We start from the raw sequence: 26,646 nt of genomic DNA on the forward strand, positions 1-26,646 counted from the left end.
GTGACACAGTCCGTTATAACAAGTACGGCTTTTGTAGCTAATCTCGCCATTACGAGTAATTTTCAAGTGATGGTCAAACAGTTAATGTTAAAGATACATAAAATATTTGCTTATAGCGAGTTATTTATGAACAAAAATCAGAACATTTTCGCCATAACAACAACGGAAATTCTCGAAAGCATATTTTCCTTTGCCCTTTTTTTAAGAATTATGCATAAAATGGAATGGAAAGAACGACATTTTTTTTAATCTCGTCACCTTATCCATAAGTGTTTATAAATACGGGATATATTAGTACCTCTTCATAGATAAGAAAAGATCTCGCACTCTGTATCTGATATTGTTATCTATATAACACCCATCCCGCGGGAAAGCTTCGATATCTCTCTGAGATGGGAAGCGGGGTGTGTCCGGTCCTTGAACGTTCAATGTTATCCATATAAGAAGTAAAACAACATATAATTTTATATGTATGTGTTATTACCCTTAAAAAATCCTCCCCCCCCCCTCTCTTTCCTGTCTTAGAATCTTCGAAAATTAGAGACACAGGGCAAACAGGTCTTAATGATCTATTCTGCCGTAAGTGTTATCGGGCCATTTTATAGTGCAACGAATGCTCCAGTTGCAGAAACTGCTGCATTCCATACACACAAAGTGCAAAGTTTTTTTTATACAATCAGCATCGTGTGTGTGTTCATAAGAAATTAACTCTAGATGCAAATTTTGGCAAAAGTAGTTCAAAAAATGAAAATAAAAATAAATTTATCTAGTTTACGTGTTTTTATTTCCCCGTTTATATTCTGTAACAGTGGAAAAAAACTAAAATTCGTTTGCAACGGGAAGTTCGTTATAACGACAGTTTTCTCTTTGATTGTGAACTGTCGTTATAACGGACTTTTACTGTATCAAAGTAGACTTCTCCATTTCGAATGAGACGAAAATATTTTTCTCGTAATAACTTTTACCTTCTTTTTGTTCTTTCTGCCAAGATGTATGGACGATCCTCTCACCATTAGCTTGATGCATACCTAAATAGGCACATACACAAATTATTACATTCTCAAAAAAAAACAAAACGTAAATTATAGTAGATATGTATCATTCATGAGATGTAATTTTTAAGTTACTATCTTGTGAGATCAATAAAGATAACAATTTAATTTTTGTATGAAATATTCAATTTCGAGTATGTTGAGGAGAAAATCATCGAAGATTTTCTTGTTTCCTGGTAAATTACATGAATATATGAATACCAAATGCAACATGAGGATAAAAAGCAATTTGTCCTAAGTTAAAAAGGAAAATAATAAAATTAGAGCCATATGGAAGTGATTCAATTATACTTAAGAAAAGCTTTGCCATTTTCCTCAGGGAAACGTTTCTTTATGAACATTGCGCGTGCGGTGATGGTAAACATCTCCGGAAGTTGTTCTGTAATAAGGTTTTCGTTGACTACAGTAATTATGGTTATTTATATCGTAGGAATTCATATCTCTACGAAGTGTTGGAGCGAAAAAGGTTTCTTACACTGACTAATTATCTTCTAACAGACAAACATATGGCACGTAAGCAAAAAGAAAAAAAAAATTTAAATTCTGTCTTCAGTGGATCGACATCGAGAAAGACTCGACGCATAAGAAAAAGATTATTTATTCATTTCTATCATTACGAGTTCAATGCTCGTTGTTATTGTTTTTTGTTCTGTCAATTATGGAACAATAATTATGCGATGTATCAGTATAGGGTGAGAAATAAGCAGTATTCCACGTATGGTGTGGATTCTTTTTCATGTGACTTTTCAATACACCGAAGTCATGATATTGCAGAATGAGTTACTTTGGAAAAATTCTTATTGAAGAAAACGTGATTATATATATATATAATAATATTCAATAAGAATTTTTCCAAAGTAACTCATTCTGCAATATCATGACTTCAGTGTATTGAAAAGTCACAAAGTCACAAATTAAAATTAACAAATCAGCTTTCAATGAAAACTTTTTCAAAAACAGATTTCAATGAAAAATTTCAAAAGTTAGAGTATCGCGCCACAAAAGGCTGCTTTATACACATAACCCGAAATAATATTATGAAAAGGTGAAAGATGAGAAATCATTGAAAAATTGAAAAAGGTAGATATATGGAAGAATATGGATCAATGAGGAGGTCGTTCTCAAGGGGGAACCCCTCACATTGATCCAAATTGCAAAAATGTTTCTAATGATGGTAAGCCTAATAGGCAAAAATTACCATCAGTTCCCCCGACATTTTTGCGAGAAACAAGCTTTGGGAGTCAAACAGCAAAAATGACAAAATATAATAAGAATCAAAATATGAAATAATGAAATAACAAATGAGTTAAAAAACACAAAATATACATACACAAAGTGTGCTAAAAATAGAAAAAATAAAAAAATGAGAAAACTTGAAAAAAACATACCAAGATTAAGAATCTTTTTGGAGCATGCCGCCCGAACTAGAAGTACTTGGGTGATATTTTAAAAACCCAGAAAAAAAGATGGAAATCCGTTGCTACTCAAGATATTTAAAAATTCAGAATATGCTTCTAAATTATCTTTAGCATTATTGCAAGTTTCTTTAATTCTTGAAAGTTGTCCAAAAAATATATTTTTCAAACTTCTAATACTAATATTAGAATTGAAATTAGGTGGAAAATTGACTTTAAATTGAAATTCTTTCCTTTTGTCGAAAATACCGAAAAAAGCAATGTTATTAGATAAGTGAATTTTAAGATCTAGGAAGTCCGTAGATAATGGGTTGTGATTGGTTTGAAAGATGAAAATTTCTCATCTTTCACCTCTTCATAATATATATATATATATTACATTCTATCCTATATTCTTTCTTCTTTTCTTCAAATAATTTCCTGTATATACTGTATATATATATTTCAATGGGAAATTTTTGTCAATCTTTCCTTGAAATGCTATATCATTGGGGGGAAACCTAAGCTGTTTTAGAATTTTTGCCGATTTCCTAGAAAAGATGAATATTTGCAGATTTCTTCTCCCTTCAGATCATCGGGATTCCAATATGATCAGCGAATATCGGTTTATCAGTCAGGGATAGACCTCCAGAAATATAACTCAAAATTTTCGAATTTTTCACCATAACAGCTTGATAGCAGTGGAAATTGTTTTAATGATGTTCTCGGTGAACGACTCTCCAAGCTCCTATTGGCGTATTGTACTATATATAAATATATTAACATATTCCATTTCGTAATATAGTCATACCCCGACTTACGTGAGTAATTCGTTCAAATACTAACGACGTTGAGAGGTAAATTTTTCCACTAATATATCGTTAAAATAATGATGCAACTAAGTTTTTTGGGAAATCTAATGACCGCAATCTATTGTATTCAGTGACGACAACAATTTTTGTCAAAAAATTGCCAAATATGAAAAAAAGACAAATTAATCGCTAAGACATAACTTAGTGGGAAATGAAGGACTACTACACAAATCTCAGTAGAATAAAATGCATTACACGGAAAAATGATGAATATGTGACATGAATGTCTGTATTTGTAGTCATAAGTACCGCAATATGTACCGTAAACAATAAAAATTATATCTTCATGGACAAACAGGAATGTCCTGTCATGTATGGGCCGTATGGTTACCTTTGTGCCTAATCTATTCTTTCCAAATGGCTCTAATGCGGAAACATTTAAGTTATAATAACACGGAATCAAAGACCTTCAAGCTTCGCTTAAAACACGTCCAAGTGAGAAGAAATTATTTTTAGGACCAGAGAACGTGGACTCGGGGGAAACGTTAAGTCGGGATATTACTCCGTACTACTTTTTCTACCGTTAATGTTTATTATTTTTCAGTCAAATTCAGACATTAATGATTATTTTTGCCTTGAATGACATCATTTAATTTCCAGGATACACGTAACTTTGGTGGAAAGCAATATTTCTAGGTAATCCATATGAATTAGTTTATTTATTTATTAATGAATTGAATATTCATTTTTATTTAAAGGCAAGGCGAGCATGAATATGAATGACTTCAAGGGTTCAAAAGGCAAAGGTAAAAAATATTGAGAAACGATGTTGTAGAACCTCATGCCGTATGTTACATAAATTCACACACACACATGAATAGTTTAAAAATTCATAAAATATTGAAGGAATCGATATATTTGATCGAAGGAATCGTTATATTTGATCGAAGAAATCGATATATTTGATCGAAGGAATCGATATATTTGATCGAAGGAATCGATATATTTGATCGAAGGAATCGATATATTTGATGAAAGGAATCGATTTGCATGCGGTTTGTGAAAACGTTAGTCTCACGAAGGGGAATGTTTTTGATACAGGAAAAAAAAGTTCATATTGTTGTAGACCGAGGGCGCTGCACGGAAGGTAAGCATTAATTCTGGGCCTGTTTCTTCAATTTATTCTGTTTCTGAAACATTCATAAAGCTCCAGAATGTGATTCATGGCTGAGATAAAATAACTTCACCAATAGGGCTTTATCCACTTCTGTCTACATCACCGAAAACAGATAAGCATTCAACTCAACATTTCGCCATGGTAAGTTGGTGGCATTCTAAATTACATCAGAATGGAATGCAACTTCTTCAAATAAAACAATCGATATTCTGGTAAAATAAAGTAGTAGGCGTAATAAGAATTTGTATATCACAACTCACTGGTCCCATGTAATTTTATGGACCTACAGAAGCATCAGTCAATATTGCGCATGCATCTGTCCACATCTACAGATAGTTTGCCTCGTGCATGCGAAGCTGGTCCATCTTATCTCATCGTTACTTATACCATAGCTCCCCAAACTTTTTGTTCCATCGCTCCCTTCTTCAGAATTTTTTTTGTCTCATCGCTCCCAAACTTAGGAGCACCAATAGGATCCTATGCTATACCCGTAGGTTCTATCGCCCCCCTGGACCATTCTATCGCCCACCATGGGGAACGATATTGCCCACTTTGGGAAACACTGGCTTATACCATCATTTGTTTATGCATTCCAAGTACCCTCTGAGGAGATGGTGAGTACGATCCACGTGACTGGCTTTTTATCCCGATGAAAAAACTTCTCTCGAAGCCGATAGCTGCATTAATCATATTCCTTGTGCAGTCGATTACGAGGCTGTTGGAAGGGAGGGGGAGGGACAGTTCGGAGTAAGCAAAATAATAATAATTACTGAGAAATTTGTAGAAAAATGTTTTGTCCATAGAACTAAAGCTACGAATATATTGGATAGACTAACTTGCAGAAGCTGTAATTTTTGATGCACTACATCTAGCTAGAGACGCAACTAGATAAATAGTGAATACGTGTCAGTTTATGAGGAAGTGAAGGAGTGCCAAGCCCCGTATATTCCTCGTTACTTATGGCGCATGAGAATCTGTGAGTTTCTCGGAAAACTTTACTGGAACTTCCGACTTATATGCCGGGAATCGGGATCAGCGAGGCGGCAGTTGACCATTATATTGGCACTCAAACGGGAAGAAGTTGACCACCCCTATATACCCCAAAAAAAACCGTTCGTGAGAACAACTTTATCGTAAACCTCATTGAAATTTACCAATTCCTTCAATTTTCATGAAATTTTAAACAATTTACGAATTTCTGGGACACCGTGTTAAATAAAATGTCTACGCCTGTTAAATATTTATAATCAAGTAGAATATTTATGAGGGTCTTTTAATCAAATTCTTACAGACATGTGAAATATTTTATAAAGAGAGATTGCTCGGTCCATATTATCAACAGAAAAATAATTATCCTTATTATTAATATAGTATTAACTATGCACCGAAAGCGAGATTTTAATTCACAAGAGCGTTAAAACACGCAACATTCTCCTTTGAAAATTACGGATGATTCATGTAAAAAAGCATTTAAGTGAATGAATATGTTTCGTGCCAAACTCAGTATCAGCAGAATATGATAATAACATCAATAACAGTAATAATAAAATAAGGTATTTGTGATAAAACAAGGCTGGGATCGATGATGTGTTATTTAAAGACTGCGAATATTTTATGGCTATCGTTCGAAAATGTGTTTATATATAGATATGTTTGGTATGAGGAGGGGGGGGGGGAAAATATTCTGGTGTTTTATAGCGTGTGAAAGAGTCTGTGAATCGGCGATAGTGAAAGATTTTTGTATTTTTCTTTTGGAACTAATAAAATATTTCTCTCTTAATACGTGTATATACAGATGTTTCTCTGCTTGAAAACCAGGAGAAAAAGAGAACCACAAAGTGTTATTTTGCGGAAAAGTCAGAATTTTTTTTTTGCTGTATTTTTTCCCTATTTTTAGGAGGAAATATGTCTAAACATTTTTATTTCCGCGTGGAATCGAACAAAAATAAAATGAATTTAGTATTAAATGTAACTTTTTTCGAAAAAAGAAGACCTTGAAGTTTATTTTATGATTCATCATAAAAAAATGATTGAAAACGCACGAACTGATCAAGAATTCAAATAATATTAATAATATTAATTTTCATATTAATTAAATCAGTAATTAATTAATTCATCTTGATTATTAATAATAGTAATTAATATAATTTTGTTTTACATTAGAAGAAAATTCTTCAGATTTATATTTGTTAATAGTCATTGTTGAAATTCATACAGGGTGATTATTTAATTCCCTTTGCTGCATTTTACTAGCGAATCACTCATCGTACAGGCATAAATACTTCCAATCAGAAAAAGTATCCAAATAACATGCAGAACTTAGATACGTCATTCACGTTGCAAAGGGTTGTATAATTATCAAAATATAAAGATTAATTTTCTTTATACGGGCACCCTGTCCTCAAAAGCGAAATAGAAAGTTATTGCCCTGTCTTTCCTGAGGCAAACAAAAAATTTCACGTTTCTAAGTGCTGGAAAAAAGAAAGATCCGAAAAAAGATCGGAAAAAAAAACCTCGAAGAAATACTAGAATTAAAAAATCTGAAAATATCTGAGAAAAACTGGGAAAGAGAACAGTGAAAATTAACGCTTATTTTCCTAATTTATGCTGTTCTTTTCCCAACTTTTTCTTCTTGTGTGTAAGTGCAAAAGAAATGTAAAATATAAATGTGTGTGTAACAAATAAAACATATAAATGTTGGAATAAAATAATACAATCACGGGAATTGCATGATATTATACAAGATGAAATTTTTTTTCTTAGTTGTAATTCGATCATGAAACATTATGATATGAATATGGTTATTATTCCGTACTAGCTATAATACCCGGCGCTGCCCGGGTTTTCTTCAATGAGGCTGTTAGAAACACGTGATATCTACCTCTTTCTTTGAGGGACATGCAAACCGTGTCTAAGTTAACCAATATGGCGACTTCCTGCGCGACTCATGAACTAAACAAATCTAGATTTAAAGAAACATAGAAATGAATATATACTTTTTATCCTTTTTTAAGGGGCGCTAGGTATTTCGATCCCCCCCCCCCCCGAACCTTAATTTATCCATCTGCCTGTTTCAGGTTTCAAAAATGCTTAATTGAAGCTGTGGAATTTCTTCGATGTACTTTACTGGCCCATAATTCATTTTAAAACATCCTAAACTATGAATTAATGCAGTTGAATATTAAAAGACAATACGGAGACATTATTTTTCATGCTTGAGAAGATGTAAATAAAAAGTTGAAATCAATGTTATTGCATGAATATCCAACTCAAAAGTAGGTCCGGCTAATTACTTCATTTTTAATCTCCTGGGCTTCGTATATCTCTAAGCGACCTCAATATTTCAAAAATTGAGAATTCAATACAATTTTTAAAATTATTGATGGGGCGGAAAATCCCACTAATTTCCGCATTTCTACAGTAAAATCGACAATTTTAGCACTGATTTCTATGAGGATCACCCTTTTCCTGACTCTCAAAGCGATGCTGATGATGATTATGACGTCTATTCAAAAAGCCTCATTACTGAGAGTATATTGAAAATGTGGCAAACCATTATAAAGGCATAAACTATTATACATATACTAACAGGATTAAAGAAGTGACAAACCGTTGTAAAGGCATATACACGTCTCGTCTGAAACGCATTGCTACGGAATCACGGTAACCAAAGTAAACGTTCGGAAAGTGATTGTTGAGGCCCAAAAACCATTGTTGCCGGACAGTTTTTTGCCCATTTGGGGCATTTGCCCTGGGCTGACGAAATTTTAAAGTAGCCTATCGTTCAAGTCGGGTCCCATTTGGCATATATGCAAAATTTGGTGACGATCGATCTAAAATTGTAGATTTGTATAGAGAACATACACACACACAGACACACACATAGAAAATCAATTTTATATATATAGATAGATTTGTGATTCAGCCAAACTTACCGTCTGATCTGCTGCTGGCAACGCTTCCTTTACTAGGCCACGTTGAAGATTGTGGCTTAGGAATCTCTGTAAATGAACAGGGAAAACAGATTTTAACAGATTGAGTTCGTATTTGGTTTCCATTTTGATGGTTATGATTCAGTTTGGTTTGTTACTTCAGAGTACTTCTCGTACTCTGAGTAGTTTTTCTTCAAAAACTATTTATCCGAATTCCATCAAATTCTTACGATATCTTAATGAGACCATGAGAGAGAGAGATTTATGAAATTAAAAAAAAATATAATTTCCGACCACCAGTTGAAAAAAATGGCAATTTTTATTGAATTTTTCTTTTTTCCTATATACCCCATATAGCATATATACCGAATTCAAATGAAATACGTCCTCCAGAACGGGTACTATATAGATCATTTGATCATTTTTGTCGCACCACGGTCATTTTCTGCATACGAGGGTTAATTAGACCGGGACCTACAATTTATTGCCGATTCGAAACGGCAGGCTTGTTTCTTATACTCATCGAGAGATTGGTGCGCTAACCCCTTGACGGGGACTCCCTGCGGTAGCAATTTTTTGCTGCGGCCAAGTCGCTGTTTTTTGTTGTACCCTTGCGTCAGGAAAGTTTTCTGGCAAGGACGAACCGGGTATCGAACTCGCGACACCTCTAAACATCCTTTGGTACTTTAGGCGAGTATCTTATCGACCGGGCCACCGCGATCCGGTACTCTATAGATCTGACGGGTGCTACATTGGTCTAAACAGTGTCAGTATACTAAAGCTGCTCTAACTTATGTAAAGCCCATTCTCTCTGGTAGACGTATTCTACTAATGCTTGGTATATACGCTATATGAACCATACGAAAATTTAAAATGCAATAAAAAGCGCCACTTTTTTTACCTGGTGTGATAGAAAATTGAACTATTTTTTATTTCACAAATCCCTCTCTCCCAGAGTCTTCTTATGATATCTTATTTTTATTAACTTTATGTATTCGGCTAAGCAGTATTTGAGAGAAAAACTACTCAGAGAACGGGAACTTCAATTATAATCACCCTGTATATCAAACGAAAATTCAGATATATTCTGAAAGATAACAATTTTAAAAGAACAAGAAATTTGTTTTGAGTATCTTTCAGTTTTGCACTCACCGTAAAGCCGGATGTTGCCTTCAGTTTCACCCAATGAGTTTTTGGCGACGCAGGTATACGAACCAAAGTCATTAGGCATCAGATTTTTTATGTGTAACCTCATCTGGACTTTGTATATGCCGGTGTCCTGGAGAACGCTGTTGTACTTTGTATTCGAGAGGATCATCATTCCCCGCTCTTTCGTCCAGTAGGTCACAGATGTTGGATGCGACTCGAGATTGCAGTCCAGAACGACGTTCGCACCAATCGCTGCACCAACCAATTGGTTCGGAATCCATATCATAGGAGCAACTAATTATCGGCATTCGAAGTAGAAGATATTAGTCAAAATATCTCATATAACGCTTTGCATAAGTAATGGAAACTAGTAAAATGAAATTAATATTTTTCCTTTAAATGTGATATCAAAAATTTCATTCAGAAAGTGGCTACTGTGGTACATACAGGGCGTCCCAAAATTGAGAGGTTCATTTGAATATTGAATAAAAAAACAAAGAACAGGAAGCGATAGGAGTGAATCGTTTGTTGCATTGCGCTCTTCGTAAAACAGTACATTTTCAGTCAGACATAATTTCAAGTTTACTTACAAACTTTTACAGCAGATAGAGTTGCAGTGTGAAAACTAAAATATAGGATATTTTCATAAAATATCTACCATTTGCAGCAACATGGTGCGGTCTCAATGCGAAATCCGCAAACCCATGTCTCAGCCGGGAAGGCTTGAATCGAATTGAGAAAAATTTCAAAGTTAGTTACGAAGTTTGTGAACAGATAGCGCTGCGGTCTGGAATACTAACATACGACATTATCAATATCCTGGCTGAGATGTTTGTACGGGTTTCTATAAATCTTATTCTGCGTTGTTGCTGCTCCATGTCCTGGCTACAAATGGTGGATATAGTGAAAATATCATACTTCAGTTCATTTCAGAATTCAGCGCCATCTGTTAAGGAATTTCATAATTGATTTCGAAATTCCGTCTGAAATCAAATCAGACCATCTCGGCTAAGACGTTTGTGCGGGTTTCTGTGAATTTCGATCTGAGACTGCACCATGTTGTGGAGACAAATGGTAGATATTTTGAAAATATCGTATTTCAGTTTCGATCAGACTGAAGTGCCGCCGCTTTGGTGGTCCAGTGGACAGAGCGGCAGATTCGCATCCTCAGGACCTGCGTTCAAAACCCGCTGCTGTCACAGTGGTGGTCGGCTGAAGTTTGTTTCCCACATTTCCCAACTTTGAGGCATGAATGAGAGCCGATCTCTCCGTTAAAAATTCTCGCCACAGAGAGCAACATGCCTACAAGCAGAACAAATATCCAAGCATCATACTTCACTTCACACACAATTTGTAATATAGATGGCAGAACTAAAAATTCACATATAACACTATATACACACACTAAGACTATTAGGTATTCGCACTTCCGGCACAACCCAATCGGTAGTAAATTGCCCATAGCGATAGACCGGAGTTGTGTTCGGTTTGACTGCAGTGCCACCATGACGGAATCATCCATCAATTCAGCCAGTAGTGAGAGTTCAACCTATCTCTCTCTCCAAGGGAAAATAAATGTATTAATTACTACGACCCTTGAGATGGACTCTACCGGTCCGACGTGGTCTCATCCCTCTTCGGGGCAATGGCTGAAATTGTTGATTAGCGATAGAGCCTGGGCCCTGGTCGATTCAAAAAAGTCGAAAGTTAAAGACTGCAGTGCCCGAAAAAGATATCCCCGCTACAATTTCTCGTTACGGAGAGCAACAGACCTACAAAGGTATAAATATTCAATCATCACACTTCACTCGTATCTAGAACAACAGATGGCAGCATTTAAAAATTCACGCACAACATTAAAAATACTTACTCAACTGTTAGGTTTATAAGCACATACTTCCAGCACATCTCATTTTGTAGAAAATTGCCCGTGGCGATAGGACCAGAGTTTTGCTCGATTTGAAAGAAAGAAAGACTGCAGTGCTATCTGTTGTAAAAATATGTGAAAAATTGTGAAATCCAGTCTGACTGAAATATTACTGTTTTCCCAAGCACTTTGGAGAAAACCGATCCATTTATATCTTTTCCCGTTCTTGTTTTATTAATTTTTCATATTGACCCATTTGGGTGTACCCCCGTCCATTTTGGGGTACTTAAACTGTACGAACCAGAGCACTAAAGAGATCTTGTATTGAAATATTGTTTGGCTTACATGGACGGCGTTAAATGAAATACAAGCGTTTACCGAACTATTAGGAAATGATATTGGACATTTTCTTCCAGACGTTTCACTGACATTTGTGGCAAGCATCTTCCGAGGTTAAGCGCATGTAGGTGTCTGCGACAATTGAGAAGCCGTAAGTACGTATATTCTCAGAAGATGCCTGCCACAGCTGTGGGTGACACGTTAGATAGAAAATGCTTTAGAACATGACCGAACAGCACGGTGGGCAGTTGTAACTCATTGACCCTGTATGTCTGATATCGAAATGCACCAGACCACATGTGGCATCGTTATAAGAGCTGTACCAATTTCTTAAAATGTCGTGCAAATGTAGTGGAATATATAGCACATTAAATAACGGCTTAGCGAATTGTTGTTGCAGTGATTGAGCAGGAAATGGTATAATAAAACATTTCAGCTACTTGGTAGTGCAGATCGAAATTAATTTCGATCTCAACTTCAATACTGCAGAAAGTCGTGTGTGTACTCTTCGCATGTGGACAAGCAAACATTCGAGGAATTAGTTTCACGTAGATGTGATGAAAACGTTTGAACCACCTGTCAAGTGTGCGACTGAACATCCGATTTCAGTTTCCGCCCAAGGCACTCGGAGACGCAATTCGCTCAAAACTGTTCGCAAGTTGGACAAACTAAATGCTAATTTTCGGCATGACCGCCTCTTTGATTGTTTGCATTAGGCTTTTGGAGACGAGCTCTTCACCCATCCGTCCGAAATTCGTCTTTCAAGTTTCGATCGAATATATTCGATCAAATTGTCCTTTCGAAACCAGGATAAGCGAATATTAGTTGTGAGTAATGTGCTATAAAACGGATAAATTAACCCGGAACTACAGATCCTATTTCGAATATATGGACATTTGGTTTGCCAGCATTTCAATGTCCTCATGAAATATTAACAAATGTCTATAGACTTTTCTGAGTTAGTGATAATTTCGATCATGAGAAATGTGCATGCTTACAGTTCACATTGAGCATGATTCTCTTACTAACGGAGGGCTGAACACCATTTGTTGCTATACACAGGTAAGCTGCCATATGTAATCTGCTGGTCTTCGTTATATTGAGGTATTCTCCATCTACTGTTGGCACTACAAGAAACGAAAAGTATATGCATTCATGTTATTATTATTTATTAGTATCCTTGTAATTACGACATCTTTGAATCTAATGTGAATCACTATTAATACTTAATCGCACGTGCAACTCGTTAACATTCCTATGGAGAATTTATAACGAATTGATTACGCGTAGGAAGGCGTGTGTGTGTGTGTATAATGTGTATATATAGGGTGTTATGTTGCTATATTCTTGATTCTATATATAAGTCTATTTTATATATAAGCCTTGATTCAGCGTTTATCAACCGTTTGTCGTAAAGTATGGTCCTGATTTAAAAAAAAGACTCAAAATGTGTTTAGAAATGTGTTAGTATCAGTTTTAAGAGTGCATTGTGCCATAAAATAAAAAAAATATATATCTTTATACTGTTAACCGTCCTCTAATTTCTAGTTATAAAGTTGCTGCACTGTCTCTTCTAAGGGCAAGGAAAAAGAAGTTCCACGTTTTTCAGTAGAATATTTGCATTTGAAATATTTTAATGCAAAAATCGAGAAATTTTGGGAAAGAACAGCATAAACTAACAGACAATGCTCCTTTCGAAGGTTTTTCACAGTTCTGGGTAAGACAGGGGAGCCACGAGAAAAAATATATGGTTCAAAGGGGGCCACAGCTGGTTGATGCGAAGATGAATTCTCTCAAAGGAGATTTTTCTGAAACAAGAAACAATATTCAACTGCCGTTTAATTTTCTCTCGTTCCTAAAATTCATCTTCGTATCAGCCAGCTTTTTAAAAACCTTCGTATTGAAAGCGGAGAGTGACATCCTTCTCTGCTTGGACTTTGCTCCGTTCTCTCATTCATGCTGTTATTTCCCAACTTTCACAAGGTTTTTGAATTCAAATATTTCTGTGAACATTGAATTTAGCAAGGAGGCACTTTTTTTTGTTGGACTTGAAAAAGACACAACAACAACTTTTCATTTGGAAGTTAGAGGACATAAGGGACCACTTAAAAATTTAGATTTTTTTTATGACTCAATGTATTTTCACTTTCAAAACCAGTACAGAGTGATTCCTGAACATATTTTGAGTATTTTATAAATTAGAGCCTCTATGGCGAACGATTGAGGAGATAAAGGCCGCATTAGCACTTGCAGGACACCCTGCATATAAAGTATTTATGTTGTCAGAATTATGCTTGTTTCGTGATATACAATTTAAATCAATGTTCTTCAATCACTGGTCCGTGGGAACTTTCTACTGGTAGACAGAAAATTTCGCCCAATCTATTCAGTCGTTGCATAATTCTAGATAAAAATATAAAATACTGTTCCTAAATTTTTTGATACTATTTCTGTTTTTGCTATCATCAGGTCTGAAATTGTTCCCACCGTTTATTCATCTTTTGCTGGTCCGCAAATGATTTTTCCATATTTGTTTTTTGCCGGTTCAGACATTATCTTCCGCTTTTATTTCTCTTTCGGCTGTCTGCAGTTTTTTTTTTGCAAGTTATTTCTCCTATTTATTTATCGTATGTTGGACCACCAATTATTTTTCCTGTTTAATTATTTTTGTGGTAGATAAAATATTTTCCATATAAGATATATTTTTGTTCCCATTTAATCATTTTTAGTCGTTCTAAAAATTATTTTTCCTAATTGAGTATTTTTTGCCAGTTCGCAGGTTATTTTTTTGTTTTATTTCTTTTGCCGGTCCACCAATTATTTTCCTTTCTTGGTAATTTCTTTTTGCGGTCCGCAAAATGCTTCTTCTATTATGAATATAAGGAATTCTGGAAAAGAAATCGTTTGAATTTTACTGTGCCTGTGGAGTCTTGGAAGATGGCTTTACTGCAGTCAAAGTATGATCGCAACAAAACCACACAAAAGGGGCTAAAATTCTTTAATGCTGAAATTACTTCACAGATACAGACGTAATGATCAGTGGGTATGTCTGTTAGAGAGATTCAGCATGAAAGCATTTAGGGAACCAAAAAGAAATTAATTAATTTTTTTTTTCAATTCTTCTGTGTCTTGAAACGATTCTTTAAATCACCAAAATTTTAGTGAGTTTTTGATAAAATATTCCAATTACACTGTGTAAGTAGATATATATATACACGCATATAAACATTACACTGTGTGTAATGTTATATGCGTATTCGTAAAAATAAAAAACATATATTTACAATAATGTTTTTAATCAAAATTTTAAAATTAACTTGTTTTTCGTTTATAACATAGGAGCCTTCAAAAAACATTTCAGAGGAATTCATAATGAAATCGAATAGTAGATAATTCAAATTGAATAGTAGAGATATGAGCAATTGAAGAAAGTGATGCTCAACTTTACGTGCGTGAACTGATTTGTGTCCAGCTATATGTTAAAATGCAGGTCTGTGAAATATTTTTCCTGATAATATATTTTTGTTGGTCCGTAAATAATTGAACATATTTTTTGCAGGTCCAAAAATTATCTCTCTCATTTCCGCTGGTTCGCAAGTAAGATAAGGTTGAAGGACACTGATCTTAATCACTAAATCTCTTTGAGCTTCGAAGGCCTACGTACGTATGGATTCTGTAAAATAAATTACTGAACACAATTTAACTGCGCCTACGAAATCTCTGAAGATTGTTTCACTGTAGTCAAAGCTATATTGCAACGAAACTACAAAAAAGGGGCAAAAATTCTTTGGTGCTGAAATATTTTTTAACAAATACAAACATAATGATCAATGTGTGCGTCAATTACATAAATACCAACCTTTCTTCTTTTCAAGAGTTATATCAGCAAGATCCTCTCTTCTCCAGCTTATTTCCGGCTTAGGATAGCCAGTGGCTCTACACCTCAGGCTGACATCAGCTCCTTCGCGTACGTCAGTATCTGAGCTTGTCTCATTTTCGATGATCTTTGGTGGTACTTAAAGAGAAAGAAGCAATAATATTAATTTATTTTAATGAATTAAATACGTAAGTGAATAAAAAAAATATAGAAAAATTCCGATTGTAATGCGTTAATTAATTTGAATCCGACGGAGTAATTGCATTCATTTCTCATTAAAATGCCCTCGTGAATCTTTGTATTCACGGGAATGTTTTTATGTAAAATAAGAGGCAGCGAGTGAACGAGGAAATGTAAAAGTAGTTTTTATTTTGAAAGAATAGAAATTACTTATTTATGGTCTCGGAAAAAAGGAATAAGAAATTAAAAAACCCCAAGAAATTAGAATCAGTTTCAGTGGTATCATCATTTCACTCAATAAGAAAACTCATTAAAACATAAATTCTTTCTTGTTTTTCGTCCTTCTTCATTGTTTACGTTATTGAAATTGCAAAATAAAGCTTTTTAGTTTACTTAATGGTAAATTTATTCGGTTATATATTTGATGACTTTGTTTTCTTATATTACACAAAGTGAACGTTGCCTTATCTGTCAAACGAAAGGGGAAAAGGCTGAAAGACGAGTCCAAGTGAAACATAAAACATCCTACCAACCATGTCCTAATTCAAACAGTTTTCGAGTTTGGTGGATAACAGTAGATTACGGAAGAAAAATGCGTCCAGTCTAAGAAAACGTACGAATTTGTGACGTTTTTGACAGACACACATGCAAACTAAGCACATATTGGGAAGAACAGAAAAAATCCTATAAAATGACATTTTCTATAAAAATACGTGGATTTATACTGGGATATTTAATTTTCTGGATATTTGTCTAGCGCTATAGCTTTCAAAAAAGCTTACAATGATCATATGCGTGTTCTGGTCTTTTTTGTTTGAAATACATCATTGAAATCAATGTTTGTCGAAGTAGACATTTTAGTAGATTTTGGCGACAATTTTATTTTGCACTTCACTAATCTCTCAGTGCTTGTAGCTTGACATTACGTCTAGGGATCCTGATAGAGGTGGTGTCACCTTATAGGATTTTTTTTCTGCAAAATCAAATCCGCCAAAATCTACAATTTTGATAAATTTGACCGATTGTAGCTAATAGGTTGTTTGCGGAATTGTCAATTACAGAATTTGGGGACAATTCGATTTTGAACTTGCTAATCTTTCAACGCTTGTAGCTTACCATTAAATCCAGATATTGTAATGGAAATGATAACACTTTATATAACTGTCTTCTGTTTCTTCCAAATATGTGCTTGCATTTTTTGCGTGCAAACTATTCACCAACCTTACAATTTTTTTTCAGATTTGACATACTTTCCTTTCACATTCGATTGTCCACTATAACTTGAAAACGGTTCGAGGTAGGACAGCTGGTAGGGTGTTTTATATCCAACTTGGGCTAGTCTATCATCCTCTTTTCGTTTGCAAGATTGGGTCACTTTCACCTTGTATATTATATTTATCCATATAAACTAATCAACCAATCAAATATTATGTAATCTATAGAGGTAAAACTTCTTGAAGTGTACTCAAATATAACCATAAAAGTTTCGAGTCTTTGAGAAACCCTCCAACATATAGGGTGTCCCATAAATTCGTAAATAGTTTAAAAATTGAAGTAATTGGTATATTTGAATGAGGTTTGCGAAAAAGCTATCCTCACGAAGAGGGATTTATCTTGGTATGTAAAAAAATTAGTTCATATTTTTGTGGATAAAGACCACTACACGCGAAACCAGATACAGAATTCTGGACTTGAATCTATCTTTAAACTTTTGTTTCCAAAAGGTTCGTAAAGCTTGAGCCGGTGATTCATGGCTGCGGTTAAACTATTCGCCAATAGCTTTATCCACCAATGTCAACATCAAATGAAAAACGCTAGTAACAGGAAAATTCAGAAATGAACTGCTAATACGTAGTACAGTCTGTATTCTATAGGACTGCAGTGATTTGCTTACTTGCAGCACTCTCTATCGACAAAAGTTTGAACATTCTTATTAAAAACATTTTTTTTTATTAGAATAACTTTTTTCGAAAACCGCATTCAAATATTCCAATTCCTTCAATTTTTATGAACTTTAAACTACATGCGAATTAATGTGCATAGCAAAATGCTCACAGTTTTTTAAGATTGATAAATTCATTAAATACAAGTACGTGACGGATGTTGTTCGGAAAATTTCCGTAGGAATTACATAAGCTCTCACTATAATTTCGCAAATGATTTGGAAAACTAATGAATAAATAATATTTTTTTATTATGATAAATTAGACTGAATTTTTATTCATTCCTTGATATCACAGATACGTCATCCGTTAGTTATTACGGTGGCGTAGGAAAAATAAAGCAATTTATTAGAGCTTGTAAAATTTATTAATTTTAACGATGCAGTTGAAAAAAAAATATTCGCAAATGGCTGAATTCCCAGAGAAAAAAATCAATTTCATTAATATAATTCCATTTCATTCCTTGGAAACATTTTTTCCCCTTCGTCCTTGAGATTTCTCTTAATCAAATATACATACTAATTCCCTTTCTCTCTTCTGTCCAAAACATTCAAATTCCATTCTGCTTGGGCTATTGTTTAGCACGGAAATGATGTAAGAAAAAAAAATTGAATAAAAGGTCAGAAATAAGTAATATTTAATGAAAAAAAAATATTAATAAATCATGAGAGAAAAAAAAATTAAAGAAAAAAAAAATGTTTTGGAGAGAGAGGCAATTTTCTTCTTCATTATCAGTAGGACCATAAATTAATCTTCATTAACGACGTTACCATTTATCGAATAAAACTTATTAAATTCACAATTATGCATATAAATAAAAAGGAATTAAATATATTAATCGGAAAATACTGAAAGGAAAAGTATTTTCAAGGGGAAAAAAAAAAAGCCGGGGGAAAAAAATTAGCTCTCCGGGGCATTTCGGTAGTTAGCGTGGTTTCCTGAAAATTCTATTCATAAAAATATACAATAATTTTTTTTTCATTATTTTTAGAGAAATAAATGATTTTAAAGAAAATGAATATTTTCCCTTTCTTTTTCCATGTTTTGGATCAAAGAGAATTTTTTTTCTTCTGGATATTATATTCGAACCATTTTTCTACAGAAAAATAGAAAATAGGATGCATAAGAAAGGAAATAAATGAAATTTACCCTGAAAAGAAAACAATAAACTGAAATTTATTTTTGTTAAAAACTTATAAGAAAAAGCAAATTTCTTGAAAAATTCTTAAAGAAAAAAAAATGTAAGATGGAATTTAAAATAATTTTTTATTTTTTAAAGCTTTTTCCTAAAAAAAGCAACCTGCCGTTTATTAAATTGAGGCTTCATTTTCGGGGGATATATATTTTTTTTCTTGTTCTTTCTGTGGGAAAACTGAATTTTTACCCGAAAAAATACTAAATAAAAGAAAATATGAGACTGTTGACTGTGAAAGGAATTCCTAGGAAAAAAAAAAGAAAGAAAAGAATCTAAATACAATGCTCAGTGCTTTAAAAAGAATCGGAAGAGACGGGAAGAAGCATAAAATTTTTGTAGTAAAAGACATTGAAATTCCAAGCATGCAAGCATGAAACAGGAGTTCGTGCGTGTGTATATATTTATGCGTGTGTGTAGTAGCATGAAAATTCCTGTTTTTTGTATTTTTTTTCTCATGGCCTTATTTTCTGAGAATTTTTTTTTTTACTCCTCAGATGAAAGTACTTGTCTTACCTAATTTATTGCTGACTTTTAGACCCACCTTCTCTTGGTTCGAAAGTTAAACATGTTTAAGGGCGTCACGTACATGCCGTTTACTTGAGCTTAAATGTATGCGATATTTCATAAGGGATTTTATTCTCATATTTTTACCATTTCTCTCTGGTGTTACTTCCCATGTTATTAGGGAGGGGGATAATTCCATGTTGCAATTTTTTTTTAACGTTTATGTTGTTGTGAATGGTTAATAACCTGTTAGTATTGATATTTTTTCCCGTTAGTAACAATTTGTTTGGTAATGTATGTTTTATTTTTAAGCATATTAAAAGAATTAATTATTGGTGTTATTGATTAGTTACTACGATAATGAATATATTATCTGTTCATATGTTTTAGGGAATTTTATCTTTTAGCTCGATTACTTTGCGTTCTCATGCGGCTTGGATTATCACGATGTCACGATTTTCACTCAACGGACATTCTTGATTTTAGACATTTTTTTCCAATTTTTGGGGAAATATTTGATGACTCAATCTGTTGTTTTGGGTATGTACACGAAATACTGCATTCAAGAAGCTGGAAATCATTTGTAGAAATCACAAAATATTATACTTGTTGTATGGGATGTTTGAGTAGGAAAGTTCGTAAAAATATAAAGTATATTTACAAAGATATGTTTCATTCAAAAATTTTAATTTTAAATTTAGTTTTTTTCGCATTTAACATAAGACATCTTAAAAAACGTTTTACAGAAATTCAAAATGAAATTATTGAATACTCAATAAGAAATGAGCATTTGACAAAAATTTATGTTCAACTGTGCATGCGTGAGCACGTTTCCCAACCTTTGGTCAGTGGAAATTGGACTGGTGGTCCACAGGAAGACGCGATGATATATCTTTTAATTGAATGCAAAACAATTTAAATGCATGCAACTGATATTAGTATTATTCTTATGATTTCAAATATGAAATAAGGTCTTCATAACTTAGAGTAATCATTTTTGATCGAGGAAAAAACGAGAGATTGCTATTCCAAGTACGAAATATTTGTTTTATGAAAAAAAAAAAAAATTCGGCAAAATTAAAATTACTGCAAATCAAAGTGATGAGTAACATATTTTACGACACAAATTCAGCAGTCTCTCGTTTAAGCGTCAGTGCAAAAAGAACAGAGAAAAAAAGTGTAAGTGAGAGAGGTGTACTAGTGTGAATAGTATTATTAAAACGATAGCTTTAACCAGGATTGAAGAAAAAATCGTCTTATAACTGAGAGAAGTGAGAGGGGTGTATAACTGAGAAATCACTATTTCATTAAGAAAAATACGGAAAATTAGTTCTTGAATACAGCAAGAAATGGGACATCGCAGAAAAGTTTTCTCCAGTCGGAAAAACTAATATTCAGTTTTAAAACTGCTGAAAATGCACTAATGGGTGGAAAAGAAAAAATTTCATAGGAAATCGCAGTAAATTGCATTGTAGTTCCCGAAGAAAACGCTGAACATAACAAATATGTAAGACAAACAGTATTTATAGAATATAACGCCGATATAATGAGTACGACTTGTAACGAGAATCTCGTCTACTATAACGAGTGGTTTGCCAGTGATTGTCAAAGAGCTGATGTTGAAAACACAAAAGAAGTATTCGGTTATAGCGAGTTGAAAAGTAAAACCATTCATTATAACGTGAAAGAAAAAAAAGTTAGCTTTTTCCTTCTGTCTTTCTTTAAAATTGAACATGACTCCTATCATGCTAAAAATTAATCGGAGGCACTACTAACGCGGAATAGACTCCAGAAAAGTAATATATTTTAACCTCCTTTTCCTATTTTACGATTTCTCCACTATACATATAGAATATGAGAAGATTTTATTCGCGAGTTTTGTCTCTCCCAGTAACTAAGAGAAAAAGGCGACCAGAACCTATGCAGTTCAAAGGTATTTCCAAATACTTGAGAAAGAAGGAAAAAAATAAAAATAAAAATGTTGACGGGTCTATGAAAATGAGCAGTGACATAATAATTAATAATTTTAATAGTTTAGTTGGTCGATTAAATAGCTTTTATAATGCAAAATACCATGCGAAAATGACATCAATGATCATCAGCTGTGAGATAAAAAATGCATTTCAATGCTAAAGATATTCATTCGCGTTAACATTATGACTAGAGCTCGGATTTTTAACTGAATTTCAGGTTTTTAAAGATCAGCAAATTTAAGCTTTAGGTCATAAAATCAGAGCCCTAATTATGACGTTGAAAAAAAAAACTCAGAGATTCCACTTGTTTTATAAAATCTAGTGATTAGGAACGGGGCATTCCAAACATGAACTGCACGTACAAAAAGGTGATAAGCCGATTACCAGAAATAAGCAAAAAAATAATACCTCCGAATTCGGAAACATCTGTTTTTGACGATAATAGTGACGATATTATTAGTACCTTCTTTCTCAGATAAGACAATTTAGATAAAAATTGTTTCATTATTTCAACTCCTTTTTTTTACATTCGAATGAATGAACTTTCATTCCGAAACAGCAAGAAACGGAAACTTCTATTAGATTCCTATGAGAAAACTGATATATATACAGAATTCACACAGCTGTAGAAGTAATATTCTCTGAGGGGGTTATCCAGCATTAACTGGTTACACGAAAGAAACAAAATGACTCAAGGCGATCGTAGTGAAATATAAAAACTTGAGAAAACAGTTAACTTTTGCCCTTTATGCTGAAAATACATTACGGCATGAGCTCAGCAAAAAAAAAGCAAAAATAGTTTTAATTTCGGAACTGCTGGGACTTTAATTTTTCGGTATCTTCTTTATTTTTGCCCCTCTTTTATGAATAAAAATCTAAAGAGAAAAAATTTTCCCTCCTCTTTTCTTCCCTTTTATCAATTTTATTCATATCGTCCAGTTTCTTCTATGCTCTTGAATTCACTTCAGTTTTTCCCTCAGAATCTCTTTTTTCTGCCCGAATATGTGTATGGATCTGAATCTACCGAATAGTGGGTCCTTATCGATAAATTGCTGCAACGGAAGTCTGCAAGATGCACAAAATAAAATAGTGAGATCCTCTAGATAGTCTTTATTGAAAAATGCTTCTCTTATTTTCTTTCTTACTTTTTTGGTATAAATTCTTGTTTCGTAAGAGAGCTTCTTTTTTTTATTTCCCATATTTTATTATTTTTCCTCTGTTCTCGGAAAATTCTTGATATTCTGATCTTATTTCGTTCTTTCTTTCTTATCTTTTCCGATGAGCTTGTCGTCTTCTTCTTCTTGATAACCGTATTTCCTCCCAAATATGAAACGCTGTTTTCTATATTCTGTATCTTATTTTATTTTTGTTTTTCTTACGAGTGCACTCGATGAAATCTGCCATCAAGTTCTTGAATCTGATCATCTGTCTTCAAGTTCTCATGCTTTCTCTCTCTTTTCTCCAATTTTTTATATATATATTTTTTTTCACGCTGGAGTCTTTGATGGCATCGAAATTAAAGATGGTAGGGACGTGATGCTATCTACAGATATAAGCATTTTATGCAGAACAGAAAGGAAAGAAAAACACACAGAAAAGAAGCTGGATGAGATTTCTTAACCGTAATTTCAAATATTTTCAGCACAGTGAATAAATCTATTTCCTGAATCCGGGGAATCAAATTTCTTGAGAATGCATCCATCTATTTATGGTGGGGAGTAGCGGAATATCAGCTGCAAGGTAGCGAATATTGACTTAGGATTCGATGGTTTATGAATTTTGTTTTCCGAATGTAATTTAATGGATATCAAACTATATTTTTTTGAGGCTATTAGAAAGATATTCAATGATGTTTGTGCTTGGAAATGGAAAAACCATAAGTGGACATAAATGTTTTAGAATCTTCTTTGTTGATAGTGTTTAAGTAATAGACTCTTAATGCCATTTATTTATAATCCTGAATTTTTTTTTTCATTTGTATATAAATTTTTCATTAATGCTGGAAACATTTTTCATTACTGTTCTGGAAATAATTCTTCAATTATTTCTAAAGATACTTCCTTAATTAATACTTAAACTACTTTTTTTTTATCAAATCTGGAAGTATTTCTTTCAATGATTACACAAAAAATGAGTAATTTTTTCAATAAAATTCTTAATTAATTCAGAAAATAACTTTTACCAATTCTCAAACTAATTTTCTAATAATTCTGAAATATTTTTTGTTTCAATAGTTCTGGAAATAATTCTTTCATTAATTCAGAAAACATTTCTTTCATTAATTTTGGAAATATTTCTTTCACTAATTCTGGAAATATTTCTTTCACTAATTCTGGGAATATTTCTTTCATTAATTCTGGGAATATTTCTTTCATTAATTCTGGGAATATTTCTTTCATTAATTCTGAAAATTGCTATTAATTTTCTCGAGTTGTGAAATAATTTTTTTTCACTAGTTTTGAAATAATGTTTTCTAATATTTATGAATTTTTTCTTCCAATAATTATGAAATGTTTTCTTCCAATAATTATGAATTAATTTTTAAATATTTTTGAGTAATTTTGAAACTATTTCGTTCGGTAATTGTGAAAATTTCTCTTATTAAATTTGTTTGAAATTATTAACTTTAATTAAAAGTAAATCTAAAACTAAATATTTTACCAATTCTGGAATACATTTTTTCTTTGGTGTTTGTTTTCATCACTCCTATAAAATCTGTAAACTGTGCAACTATGTTCGTCGGCCAGGATTGTGCACATCATACTCAATACTTTTTTTTATACGAACTAATAAATAAAACTAATAATAATAATAATAATAACAATAAAGACCAATGGAATGATCTCACGTTTTCCCCCTTTTCTAAATCGATAGGCAATAACAAAAATATATTTACAGTATCTTGGAATATTGTCAGTGCACCGTAAATAACGCCGAAATTCCCACGAGAGACATACTTTTAGATTAAGAGTGGCTGCGATTAACTACGTCGTTGGAGAGATGTGCCTTATTTTTCTGTTTTTACCTTTAGCATATAATTCCCGTTTTTTTTATATATACATTTACCGTCCCCCTTTTTCCCGGGATTTTGTTAGCATTATTTCTTTCTGTGTTTTTTCCTGGATACTACTTCCATCAAGCTCGTAATCGGTCTTTCTCAATACTCGTTTTCCATCGTTACTCTCGTTGTTGGAGGCTGTCGAGCTAGAGCTAGGCTGCATTTAAAACTATCCGAAGGGGATTACTGAAATTGCGGATAAAAGCTGAGATGGATTTTTTTTCCTGCTTTACTATTTGCTGTTCCCCGAATTTTATTCTTTTTTTGTCTACATATTTTCCCCCCACTACAATATAGGACTTTGAGAAATGTGATTGCCAGACCCATTATAGAGATGAAGAGAACTTATCTCTGTTTCTACTTTTGGTTTGGGTTTTCATGAGCTATGAACATTTAGTTTTGTCACGAAGGTTTTTCGAAAGGTTTAGGAGGTTTTTAGTTGAAATGTGTGTATATATTAGATTTTGTATTATATATATTTTTATATATATGGATTATTAAATTAAATGACCCCGTATGTAGAAATACGCTTGGTTGTGTAAAATGCTTTACTTATTTTTTTTTAAATTGATGCATAGAAATATTTTTCAATCCTATCTAGTTGCTTTAGATATGCATTACATACCGCTTAATGTGATCACATCGGGACTAGGAATTTCTGATAACAATAACTGATTGATAACTGCATACTAAAGAAACCCAGAAGCAAGTTTTATGACCATACGCTCCGTGTGTTCGAACGGGACGTATGAGAGAAAGAGAGGGATAGAAATACGGTATATACTGTATTTCCGTTTTTTTTTTCCACATTAATTGGATGCAAAATGTTCAATCGTGAACTATTGTTTTCTGTTTCCCAATTTTTTTTTGAATAGATATTTCTTTCCCCACCCACCCGTACAATATAGGATTTCCTGAAATTTGATTGCCAGAACCATTATAGAGATGAAGAGAAGTTATCTCTGTTTCTACTTTTGGTTGGAGTTTTCATGAACTATGAAAATTTTTTTTTTGAGCCATGACTGTTTATCTAAAGGAATTCGGTTCAGAAAATTTTAGTTGAAATGTGGTACTTATATATAGATTTTGTGGTACGTATGAATATCACAAATAGGAAAGCGTTTTGATTTCTTGTTATTTTTATGTGAACTCGTGGGGCATGTGGTTAAAAAAAAATTGCCCGTTGAGGATTTTTACGCTCCTCGGAAAATAGATTTATCCAGTCCATCAGCCTAGCTGATTATTATTATTTCCATTCTTCCTAGTGGAAAGGTGGTGAACTGCGATAAGAAACCCACATATGGCCTCACAGAATGCTACGGATGGCCGGACTTGACCTTCAGTAACTCCCCAGTGCTGGCACAGAATATAGTGTGGTACGTTGGAGGGGAGATGACACTATATAGACGTTCTTATATCCACATAACCATAAGACTAAGAGGGTACAAGAAGGAATTATCGGACAACAGAGAAGACTCCAGATCTTTACAAGATGTGTTAAAAATTGCATTCCAGACCAAATAGCAAATATCAGAAGATGTTATACTGCATTATATAATGGGCAAATCTTTCTTACCAACAACCTGGAGAATCCCACGGATGCTTTTCATAGGTGACGTGTTTACTTGGCACATGTAATGCCCCGAATCCGCTTGTTGGACATTGGATATGTGCAGCCACCACGTCCTATGGTTATTGTGAGTGATCTTATAGCGAGGGTTCCTGCTAATCACGTGATCGTGCAGAGTCAATAAAGTATGACGGTTTGTATGAATCCACGCAACCTGAAATCGGAAAGAAAACACTGTTAAAATAAAAGATGCAGACAATCTCTACTATAGCGACATTTTTCTGACATCTCGTTTATATCTGCTTTGTGTGACAGAAGTAAAAAGGAGGAGGGGGGCATTTCATGATTCTCGACGATTTTAATTGAAAGAACACTATAATGTCCATCAGTTATTTAATATAATTGAATAATGACTGTTATAGTATGGACGTTATACGATACATAACTTGCATACTTTTTTCATCGCACCCACAGAAAAACAGTACTTCCTACGCGAGAAGTGAGAGAAATGTATTTAAGGCTATACAGTAGCAGGTGTTTAACTTCTTGTAAATCGGGTTCTTAATCTTTTTCAATCACAACCCAAAATCATCAACATTAATTTCACAACTTCATTATTTCAAA

General features: G+C 33.4%; 1 protein-coding gene across 1 annotated transcript in view; it reads right to left on the reverse strand.

Moving 5' to 3' along the window:
- Positions 1-26,646, reverse strand: part of LOC149087335 (protein CEPU-1-like) — a 233,818-nt gene that overhangs the window by 26,560 nt on the left and 180,612 nt on the right. Inside the window, exons 3-8 of the mRNA XM_089231388.1 lie at positions 26,029-26,236; positions 15,582-15,737; positions 12,721-12,849; positions 9,520-9,810; positions 8,371-8,436; positions 966-1,028 (exon numbers count right to left, since the gene is read on the reverse strand). Coding sequence (XP_089087514.1) covers positions 966-1,028; positions 8,371-8,436; positions 9,520-9,810; positions 12,721-12,849; positions 15,582-15,737; positions 26,029-26,236 — 913 coding nt within the window. The remainder of the gene's footprint in view (positions 1-965; positions 1,029-8,370; positions 8,437-9,519; positions 9,811-12,720; positions 12,850-15,581; positions 15,738-26,028; positions 26,237-26,646) is intronic.

This window comes from Pholcus phalangioides, unplaced genomic scaffold (genome assembly GCF_987345545.1).
Source record: "Pholcus phalangioides strain wild (caught in Gottingen) unplaced genomic scaffold, Ppha-v1.0 ptg000004l_1, whole genome shotgun sequence".
Taxonomy (NCBI): Eukaryota; Metazoa; Arthropoda; class Arachnida; order Araneae; family Pholcidae; genus Pholcus; species Pholcus phalangioides.